General features: G+C 42.2%; 1 protein-coding gene across 1 annotated transcript; it reads left to right on the top strand.

Moving 5' to 3' along the window:
• Nucleotides 1–2,231: 2,231 nt before the first annotated feature.
• On the top strand, nucleotides 2,232–3,116 carry LOC142750669 (olfactory receptor 11L1-like). The gene has a single exon (XM_075859657.1). It carries the CDS (start codon nucleotides 2,232–2,234, stop codon nucleotides 3,114–3,116), a length of 885 nt encoding a protein of 294 aa, XP_075715772.1.
• The last annotated feature ends 8,624 nt before the right edge of the window (nucleotides 3,117–11,740 follow it).

The raw sequence follows: 11,740 nt of genomic DNA, 5'->3' as shown, positions 1-11,740 counted from the left end.
TAGAATTAAGTCGTAAATTACGCACTCTGTGCGTAATACAGGAGCAGCTAAAGAGGCTTTTGGGGGCTAAGAATGCGACGCAGACCCTTGAAATTTTTCGAGGTAGGTCAGAGTGTCAACTGCCACAGGTGTCAGATGTTTGATGGCTTTGAGGCGATTCACTTTTAAGACATTTTTCATTAGAACTAAATTGTAAACGTGAGTAAAAATAATCGTTGCTCACAAGGCTTTTGTGGGCCAAGCGCGCGTCACAGAACCTTGAATTTTCTTAGGATAGGTCAGAGTGTCAAGGGCTACATGTGTAACAAATATTAGGTATATTCAACAGCTAGCTTTTAAGATATAAATTTTTGTAATAAAAATAAATTGAAGCCGTGTGTAGAAACAGGCGTCGCTAACGAGGAGTTTCCTCGCAAAACCGCTCAACGTATCGTCATGAGTTTTGGCGTACATACTCAGGAGATGGTGGCGTATATTAATTTCAGGGCTCGTAACTCCACATTGAGCGGTTACGGAAATAGTTTGGTAAAACAGTCAATATTAAGCTCTAAATAAGGGAATTCCGCCATGTTTTTGGAGTCCCCTTTTAGAAAAGACGACCGAGTCAGGTGTCATATTGTTCGGCTTTGCAAGGCGAACGAATGGCCACCTAGCTTGGGTCCATCAGGTCACGGTTCAGTTTTCGACTCTGTCAAAGTTTTCGACTACGCGTTTCGAGCGTTTTTTTTGGGCGTAAACCGAGCATGCCACCGTTACAAAACTGTACATATTTTTTGGTGAGACCTTTAGTGGTAAATTTCCGGAGTCAGAAACTACGCCGGTTGCTTGCCTGAAGATTTCATTTTTGACTTTGTACCACTTTGTAGCACTCTAAAACACACTCTATCGCGCTCTGAATTTTTTCGCCACTTGAACCCTTGACCGCTCGTTAGAGGCTGAAAAATATGACAGACCCATTATACGTAGGTCAATTGGATCCATTATTGTAAAGTCTCTGCCTACCATTGTACTTTTGCATTGGTCTCACCGACCTAAAATGTGACTAACGCTAACGGTTTGCTGCCCCTGCCTACTTGTGTTGGCCCCACATGCTGCCTATTTGGACCCATGAGGCCCCTTTTAGATTATTTCCAGGGCCCCTTTAAGTTTACAATCCGTCCCTGTTGGTGGTACACCATTATTGATTATTATTTCCTTATATCTTTTATTTATTTTATTTTACATTTTGTGATCTTCTGGATAAACCATAAATTACCAATACATTTTTTTGGTCATTATACCTCAATGGACCGGTACCCAGGAGACGAGGAAGCTAATGACAGAACAATCTCCACAGAGTTATTACGCACAGTCCCTCACCTACGTGTTGTGCATATATACTGGTAGTCACTTTATGTTTTATTTTATATGAATTGTTCATGTGTCCGCTAGGACAATATTTCTGCAAGTACATGGAAACCCCTAATGTAAGTACAGACAGATGATCTTCTTAGGTAGTAAACACATCAAAAGCAAGAAGATGCAATGTTAAAAGATAGATGAGGATTCCTCAATAATGTTATCTATGAATCTTCATTCTCATTGTCCAATGGCTTTCTCCAACCGTATATCTCATATAGATTTCCATAAATCACTGATAGCTCACACAACCACAATTATAGTTAGGATAAATTCTAGAAAAGTCATCATTGGTTGTCATGAGGTCATGTCTTCAATAGTCCTTAGGAATATGTGGCTGGTGCTGTATAAACATTTGTGTGTATTATACTTAAGCATTTAGACACCGGCACACGGGACGGAAATGCTGCAGATTTTCCACGTGGATTTTTCGCATGGAAAATCTGCAGTGGATTACAGTCCCAGCCATGTGCATGAGATAAGAACAAATCTTATAGTCATGATGTGGAACATTTTCAGCCCGGAAATCAGAGGGTGCTGTGGATATTCAAATCTTCAGCACGCTTTTTCTGTTCCTGATGTTCACCGTAGACTTCGCACTTTTCAATGTAGAAGGGGTGAATCTGCAGCAAAATCCACAGCAAAATCTGCACATAACCCATGCTGATTTTGCTGAGGAAATGCTGCTAATTTGCTGTGAAAAATCTGCAACAAAACCACTACTTTTGTGGGTACCCTAAAAATAATATAACTTACTTTAACTTTGCTTTTATTCTAAATATACAGGGAAACAATATGACAGTGTTTTTCCTCATAGGATTTCGGGGCAGCCAATGGTTACAAATTTTCCTGTTCTGTCTTCTCCTTATCGCATATGTGGGAACCTCCTGATCATCACCCTGGTGTCCACTAGCAAGAACCTCCACACTCCAATGTACTTCTTCATCTCACAACTGTCCATCAGTGACATCTTGTTACCGACTGATATTGTCCCCAACATGCTCCACCTTCTACTGTATAATGGGGGGACCATTACATTTGCTGGTTGTATGACTCAGTTGTATTTTTTCGGTGCCTCTGAAGGATTTGAATGTCTTCTCCTCACAGTGATGTCTTATGACCGATATGTGGCCATCTATAACCCCCTCCGTTACACCTCTATTATGACACATGAATGTTGTGTGAAATTGTCCGCCACATGTTGGTTGCTCGGTTTCTCCATGGTATTGATTGACAATTTAACAACATCAAGGCTACAATTTTGTGGACTGAATATTATCGACCATTTTTACTGTGATCTCGTTCCCTTACAAGAAATTTCCTGTTCTGATACCTTCATCGTTCAACTAGCAATCATGTTACTTAGCATTCCATCAATTATCATACCAACGATCATAATCATTTCATCTTATGCTAATATTGTACTAGCCATCCTAAGGATTCCATCTAATACTGGAAGACAGAAAGCCTTCTCCACCTGTAGCTCCCACCTCACTGTGGTCTCCATATTTTACTGGACTCTGTTCGGTGTTTATGTGTTTCCAACAAAAGGAGAATCATCCAGCATTAGTAAGATCCTATCCCTGCTCTACACTGTATTTACCCCATTGATTAACCCCATTATATACAGTTTGAGAAACAAAGATATCAAAGAGGCCATAGATAAAACAATTAAAAAACATTTACCAGGATTTAATAAAACGAGACCTTCATGTTAACTTGGACCCAGATGTAAACCAGACATTAGCGGCACATCCTTAAAGTTTTCTATGTTACGAGGTTCAGCCACCGTAAATCAGTCTTGTTTTTCCAGCACATTCCACAGATGATTGAAGGGATTGAGATCTGGGGACTTTGGAGGCCAAGTCAATACCTAGAACTCTTTGTCATGCTCTGCAAACCATTCCTAAACAATTTCTGCAGTGCGGCAGGGACATTATCTCTGGTCTCTACTGTAGCTCAATTTGTTATTAGAGGGGTCCTGGACAGATTTGTTTGAGGTCTGATAGGTCAGATACAACGCTGTGTGGAACAAGCAGAGCTTAGGGATGTGGTTCAGCTAGTCACCCTAATATGTAAATACTGAACATTATTTCCAAGACCTCTCTCCTACTCTACCAACCCCAATGAACCAAAAGATCTCTGAACAGGTTAGGAGTATTCTTAAACTAAAGGGGATGAAGTAGACCGATAAAGTGGAAACCAGAAAAAAAAAAAAGTTAGCCAGGGCCCTAAAAGGGCTTTGAATGTCAAAAACATTGTTGTCATTGTCAAGGACTGGGCCATGTGGCTGCCAAATGTCCACTTGTGGATGTGTTTATAATGTGTGATATTTGGAGGAGAAAGTCACTATTTCCTAGACCTGCCTACTTTGCCTTGTTCTCCCATAAAGCAGAGCAACAAACTTACAAATTGGTTGTAGAAGGAACAACTCTGTTGCTGCTCTGTTGTACTGAGGTATTTTGGTAAATCTTGTCCAGGCCAGCTTGGTTGACACAAGAAAATTGCAAAAAGATCAAATGGTAGTCATCTGCACATATCGGGACACAAAAGATTACCCCACCGGGGTATGTTGTGTGTGCGCGTCATGTGTCCTATGTGTGTGTGTGCCATGTTTGCTATGTGTACGAGCAGCATGTGTCTGATGTGTAAGTGGCATGTGCAGCATGAATACTGTGTATGTCATGTGTCCTAGGTGTGTGTGTGCCATGTTTGCGTGCAGCATGTGTCCGATGTGTAACTGGCATGTGCAGCATGTATACTGTGTGTGTCATGTGTCCTATGTATTTGTCGTGTATATTCTATGTGTAAGTGATGTATGTCCTATGTGTGAGTGATGTGTGTTCAGCCTGTGTCCTATGACTATGTTAGCAGCATGATCCATTTGTATAAGTGGTACGTGTTCGGCATGTGCCCTGTATATACCTGAAGTGTGTGTGGCATGTGTTCTATGTGTTAGCGGCGGGTGTGCAGCATGTGTGTAGTGTGTGCAGCATGTGTCCTGTTTGTGTGGCTTATCTGCGGCACATGTTCTATGTTTTAGTAGTGTGTGTAAGCATATGCCCTATGTATATCTGTAATGTGTGAGTGTTTTAAGTGTTTTCTAGCATGTCATAATATTGTATTGAAATGATTTCATGAGAAATAGGAGTTAACCAAAACCAAGCAAAGATAAGGGTGGACAACACATCTGTATGTTTATATGTATCTTTGACCTGGTAAAAGGTCACAGACAGAATAGCAGAGGCTCCTACATTAATTAACCCCTTAGCGCACCAGGACGTACCGGTACGTCCTGCATTGAAGTGCTTTAAGGCACAGGGACGTACCGGTGTGTCCTGGCTAAAAACTGTCACCCTGTAAATGGACAAGGTGACAGAACTGTGCCGTCAACTGTTTATGACAGTTGACCGGCACAGTAAGACGGCAGGGGACCATTCACAGCGGTCCCCTGCCGTCGATCGCTGTGATTGGTCAGTCAAAGCAGACTGACCAATCACAGCTCTATGACGTGTGTATGTGAAGCCAGCGTTATCACCGCCGGGAAATCACTGTCCGACGCCCCTCTGCAACAGCCCTCTGCAACGGCCAGGACCGGAGCTAGGCTCCGATCCGGCCGATTAACCCCTTCGATGCATCGATCAACGTGATCGATGCATCGAAGTGGCTTGTAGCCTGTAGCCTGTCGGCAACCACGATGGTTGCCACAGGCGCGGGTGTCAGCTGTTTGTCACAGCTGACATCGTGCCCTAATGGCCAGGACCGGGGCAAGGCTCCGATCCGGCCGATTAACCCCTTAGATGCAGCTATCGCTGCATCTAAGTGATTAGATCGTACCCTATGGTTGCTAATAACAACCATCGGCACCCGCGAGTGTTCCGATGGTTGCTATGGCAACCATAGCCTAACAATCGCTTCCTAGTACGGAAGCCTATTAGGCCCCACCGGGAGGCGAAGCCTAATAGGCTTGCTGTCAGTGAATAGCTGACAGCTCTAATACACTGCACTATGTAGGTAGTGCAGTGTATTAGAATAGCGATCAGTGCTTCATGCCTTCAAGTTCCCTAGTGGGACAAAAAAAAAAGTTAAAACAAGTTAATAAAAATGTTGTAAAAAAGTTAAAAAAAATAAGTTTCATGTTAAAAAACACTATAACAGCCTTTTTTCCTATAATAAGTCTTTTATTATAGGAAAAACCAAAAAACATAAAAAAAAGTACACATATGTCGTATCCCCGTGTCCGTAACGACCCAAACTATAAAAATATCACGCTATTTTACCCGTACGGTGAACACCGTAAATTTTTTTTATAAAAAACTATTCCAGAATCGCTGTTTGTTAGTCACTACCCCTCGCAAAACAGAATAAAAAAAGTGATCTAAAACTTGCATGTACCCCAAAATTATATCATTAAAAAACGCAGCCCGTCCCGCAAAAAACAAGCTCTCCCACCGCTTTTTTGACGGAAAAATAAAAAAGTTATGGCTCTCAGAATCTGGTGACACCAAAAATAAATTATTTGAAACAAAAGTGATTTTATCGTGCAGACGCTTCAAAGCATAAGAGAAACTATATACATCTGGTATCGCCGTAATCATACCGACCCGCAGAATAAAGTAAAATTGTCATTCATAGAGCATGGCGAACGCCGTAAAAAACATAAATAATAAAAACATCAGAATTGCAGGTTTTTGGTCACATTGCTTGCCAAAAAAATGAAATACAAAGTGATCAAAAAATTGCATGTACCCCAAAATGGTACCAATGAAATCTACAGATTGTCCCGCAACAAATAAGCCCTCACACGGCTCCGGTGGAGAAAAAATAAAGACGTTTTGGCTCTTAGAATATGGCGACGCAAAATGTGCAGAGTGTCCAAAAGCGGATAAGATCGGGCGCCATTTATCAGTGTGACACTGGCCACACATCTGTGGATAATTATTTATTTACCCCATTATTATACCCTCTTATTATACCCCTGATGTTCTCCGCACAGATTACATATGCCTCCACATTATAACTGAAATACCAGCAAAACCCCAAACAAAACAACTAGCGAGCAAAATCCACGCTCCAAAAGCCAAATGGTGCGCCCTGCAGCGTGCCCAAGCAGCAGTGTACGTCCACATATATGGCATCGCCATACCCGGGAGAACCCGCTTAACAGTTTGAGGTATTTGTCTTCAGTGGCACGAACTGGGCACAAAATATTGTGCACTAAAATGGCACATACCTGTGGAAATTTGCAATTTTCACTTTGCACCATCCACTGAGCATTCATTTCTAATAGAAAAAAAAACCTGTGTGGTCAAAATGCCTTGAGGGGTGCAGTTTCCAAAATGGGGGTCACTACTTGGGGGTTTGTTTTACTATTTGACCTCCGAGCCCTGCCGTTGTGGGCTAATGCTGCGAAAATCACCAAAATAGGTCTCACATGCGCCTGTCACTCCTAAGCTCTGTCATATGTCCAGGCAAATTATAAATGCCTTGAGGGGTGTAGTTTACAAAATGGGGTCACTTCTCATGGTTTTACACTCTACTCTGGTACCTAAGAATGCTCTGCAAATGCGACATGGCGCCCCTACACCAGTCCAGAAAAATCTGTGCTCTAAAAGCCACATGGCACTCCTTCCATTTTGAGCTCTGCCATGTGCCCAAACAGCAGTTTAGGGCCACACATGGGGTATTGCCGTACTCGGGAGAAATTGGGTAACAAATTATGTGTTGTTTTTTCTCCTATTACCCCTTGTGGGAAAAAAAATTGGGTGCAAAACTACATATTTTTTGGGAAAAAAAATAACTTTTCATTTTTACTGCCTCATTCTAATACAATCTATGAAACACCTGTGGGATCAAAATGCTCAGTACACCCCTAGATGATTACCCTGAGGGGTAAAGTTTCCAAAATGGAGTCACTTCTCAGGGGTTTCTACTGTACGGGTACCTCAGGGGCTCTGCAAATGCGACATGGCGCCCAAAAAACAATCAACCAAAATCTACATGCCAAGTAGCACTCCTACCATTCTGAGCCCTGCGGTGTATCCAAGCAGCAGTTTATAACCACATATGGGGTATTGCCGTACTCGGGAGAAATTGCTTTACAATTGTTGGGGCGCTTTTTCTCCTTTATTCCTTGTGAAAATGAAAACAATTCAACATTTTAGTGGAAAGAATGTAGATTGTTCATTTTCACTGCATAATCCCAATAATTCAGCAAAAAAACTGTGGGGTCAAAATGCTCACTATACCGCTAGATAAATTCCACGAGGGGTATAGTTTCCCAAATGGGGTCACTTTTGCCGGGTTTGCACTATTTTGGCCCCTCAGTGGCTTTGCAAATGTGACATGGTGCTGCAAACCATTCCAGCAAAACTTGAGCTCCAAAAGTCAAATGGCGCTCCGTCCTTTCTAACTTCCGCCATGTGTCCAAACAGCAGTTTATTACCACATATGGGGTATTGCTGTGCGCAGAAGAGTTTGCTTTACAAATATTGGGGTGTTTTTTCTCCTTTATCTGTTGTAAAAATTAAAAAATCTGAGCTAAAACTACATTTTATTAGAACAAAATTAGATTTTCAATTTTACGGCATAATTTCCATAAATTCAGCAAAAACCGTGTAGGGTCAAAATGCACACTATACCCCTAGAAAAATTCCTTGAGGGGTGTAGTTTCCAAAATGGGGTCACTTTTGGGGAGTTTCCACTGTTATGGTCCCTCCAGGGCTTTGCAAACACGACATGGCACCGAAAACCATTCCAGCAAAATCTGCGCTCCAAAATCCAAATGGCCCTCGTTCCCTTCTGAGCCCTGCCGTGGGTCCAAACAGCAGTTTATTACCACATATGGGGTATTGCCTTAATCAGGAGACATTGTTTTACAAATGTTGGGGTGCTTTTTCTCCTTTATTCCTTGTAAAAACTAAAACATCGTATGTTTTTTCAGAAAAAAAAGTAGATTTTCATTTTCACAGACCAGTTCCAATAAATTTAGCAAAAGACCTGTGGGCTAAAAATGCTAACTATTCCTCTTGAAAAATTCCTTGAGGGGTGTAGTTTCCAAAATGGGGTCACTTTTGGGGGATTTCCACTGTTTTGGCACCACAAGACCTCTTCAAACCTGACATGGTGCCTAAAATATATTCTAATAAAATAGAGGCCCCAAAATCCACTAGGTGCTCCTTTGCTTCTGAGGCTGGTGTTTCAGTCCATTTTCACACTAGGGCCACATGTGGGATATTTCTAAAAATTGCAGAATCTGGGCAATAAATATTGAGTTGCATTTCTCTGGTAAAACCTTTTGTGTTACAAAAAAAATGTATTACAAATGAATTTAGTAAAAAAAAATTGAAATTTGTAAATTTCACTTCTACTTTGCTTTATTTCCTGTGAAACGCCTAAAGGGTTAAAATAATTTCTGAATGTGGTTTTGAATACTTTGAGGGGTGCAGTTTTTAAAATGGGGTGTTTTATAGGGGGTTTCTAATATATAAGGCCCTCAAAGCCACTTCACAACTGAACTGGTCCCTGAAAAAATAGCCTTTTGAAATTTTCTTGAAAATGTGAGAAATTGCTGCTAAAATTCTAAGCTTTGTAACGTCCTAGAAAAATAAAAGCACGTTCAAAAAACGATGCAAACATAAAGTAGACATATGGGAAATGTTAACTAGTAAATATTTTGTGTGGTATTACTATCTGTTTTACAAGCAGATACATTACAATTTAGAAAAATGCAGATTTTTGCAAATTTTCTAAAAATTTTGGTGTTTTTTACAAATAAATATTGAATTTAACGACGTAATTTTTTCAGTATCATAAAGTACAACATGTCACGAGAAAACAATCTCAGAATCACTTGGATAGGCAAAAGCATTCTGGAGTTATTACCACATAAAGTGACACATGTCAGATTTGCAAAAATAGGCTGTGTCCTTAAGGCCAAAACAGGCTGTGTCCTTAAGGGGTTAAACTGAAGAAGAATTCTGGAGATAGGAGAACCTATACTATAGCCGTATCCTGAAGAAAAAGGCTAAACTCAATATTCTACCATAAGCGGAGACCAAGTGTGATCATCATATCATGACGAAAGGCAAAAAGTATGCACACAAAAGGATAGAGCCCCCACATTGGAACAGCCAGAGGCCGGGCGTGGCACCATATATATATCCAGTACATACAAGAGTCAGAGGCGTAGCTAGGTTCTCCAGCACCCGGGGCAAAGATTCAGTTTGGCGCCCCCCCCCCAACCTCTTTCCCGACATCTCCTTCCCCCTCGCCGTGTTTGTTTTCTCTACCAATTGACGTGTCATTGCTTTTTATGTAACGCGAGCATAAAATTATTTGTACATTTTACAAGCAATATGGTTCTATACACAACACCAGAACCAAGCTCGGTACATATATACAGCCCCAGAACAAATACAGCTCAATTTAGTGCAACCCCTGCCGTATAGGTTTGTACGGCGTAAAACTACAGCTCCCAGCATGGCCCGAACAATGGTAAGGATATGCTGGGAGATGCCGTTTCACAAAAAATAAATCATATCATAATCATACCCCCCATCATCTCGCTGCAGATTATACAGTGACTACATTACTGATTAGAGGCAGAATAAACATTTACATTAAGTGACTCACCGGTGACGTCTCAGATTCTAGTTATTTTTCTCCATTTGGTCCAGACCGCTATGATGAATTTTCCCGGTCCATTTCTGCAGTTTGCCGCTCACATGTCTTCAGCTTCTCACTTTTCCAACATTTCTGCACCTATAAATAAATATAAAGTTATCATTATACCACACACTACGCCCCTAAATATAATAGCGCCATACACTGCACCTCTAATTATAATAGCACCATACACCGTGTCCTACACACACACACTGTGCCCCCTGTAGATAGTGCCTGCCATAGAGCCCCCTGTAGATAGTGCCTGCCATAGTGCCCCCTGTAGATAGTGCCTGCCATAGAGCCCCTATAGATAGTGCCCCCATATAGACCACCCCTGTATATAGTGTCCCACAAATAACTCCCCCTATAGTGCTCTACAGATAGCCCACCCCTGTATATAGCCCCCTGTAGATAAAGCCCAGCCCTGTATATAGTGTTCCACGTATAGTCCAACCCTGTATATAGCCCCTGTAGATATAGCCCACCCCTGTATATTGTGCTCTACAGATAGCCCACCCCTGTATATAGCCCCCTGTAGATATAGCCCAGCCCTGTATATAGTGCTCCACATATAGCCCAACCCTGTATATAGCCCCCTGTAGATATAGCCCATCCCTGTATATGGAGCTCTCCAGATAGCCCAACCATGTATGTAGCCCCCCTGTAGATATAGCCCACCCCTGTATATAGTGCTCCACATATAGTCCACCCCTGTATATAGTGTTTCACAGATAGCCCACCCCTGTATATAGCCCCCCTTGTACATATAGTCCACCCCTGTATATAGTGCTCCATTAGATAGTCCACCCCTGTATATAGTGCTCCACAGATAGCCCACCCCTGTATATACTATATACAAGGGTGGGCTATCTGTGGAGCACTATATGCAGGGGTGGACTATATATACAAGGGGGCTATATACAGGGGTGGGCTTTCTGTGGAGCAAAATAGGGGGAGCTATTTGTGGGATACTATATACAGGGGTGGGCTATATCTACAGGGGGACTATATACAGGGGTGGGCTATATCTACAGGGGGACTATATCTACAGGGGGACTATATCTACAGAGGGACCATATACAGGGGTGGACTATCTACAGGGGGACCATATCTACAGGGGGACCATATCTACAGGGGGACCATATCTACAGAGGGACCATATCTACAGGGCTGGGATATACACAGGGGGGCTATATCTACAGGGGTGGGCTATACACAGGGGGCCTATATCTACAGAGGGGGCTATATAAAGGGGTTGGCTATACACAGGGGGGCTATATCTACAGGGGTGGGCTATACATAAGGGGCTATATACAGGGGTGGGCTATATACAGGGGGAATATATCTACAGGGGGCTATATCTACAGGGCTGGGCTATATACAGGGCGACTATATCTACAGGGGGGCTATATACTGGGGTGGGCTATCTATGGAGCACCATATACAGGGGTGGGCTATATCTACAGGAGGCTATATACTATATAGCCCACCCCTGTATATGGTGCCCTATAGACAGCCCACTCCCGTATATAGCCCCCCTGTAGATATAGTCCCCCTGTATATAGCCCCCCTGTAGATATAGTCCCCCTGTAGATAGCCCCCCTGTAGATATAATCCCCCTGTATATAGTCCCCCTGTATATAGCCCCCTGTAGATATAGTCCCCCTGTATATAG

This window comes from Rhinoderma darwinii, chromosome 3 (assembly GCF_050947455.1).
Source record: "Rhinoderma darwinii isolate aRhiDar2 chromosome 3, aRhiDar2.hap1, whole genome shotgun sequence".
NCBI lineage: Eukaryota > Metazoa > Chordata > Amphibia > Anura > Rhinodermatidae > Rhinoderma > Rhinoderma darwinii.
This window is presented reverse-complemented; position numbering and strand designations above follow the sequence as displayed.

Excerpts from the sequence above, each read along its gene's own strand:
- LOC142750669 (XM_075859657.1), top strand. The coding sequence starts at position 2,232 with ATGGTTACAAATTTTCCTGTTCTGTCTTCTCCTTATCGCATATGTGGG.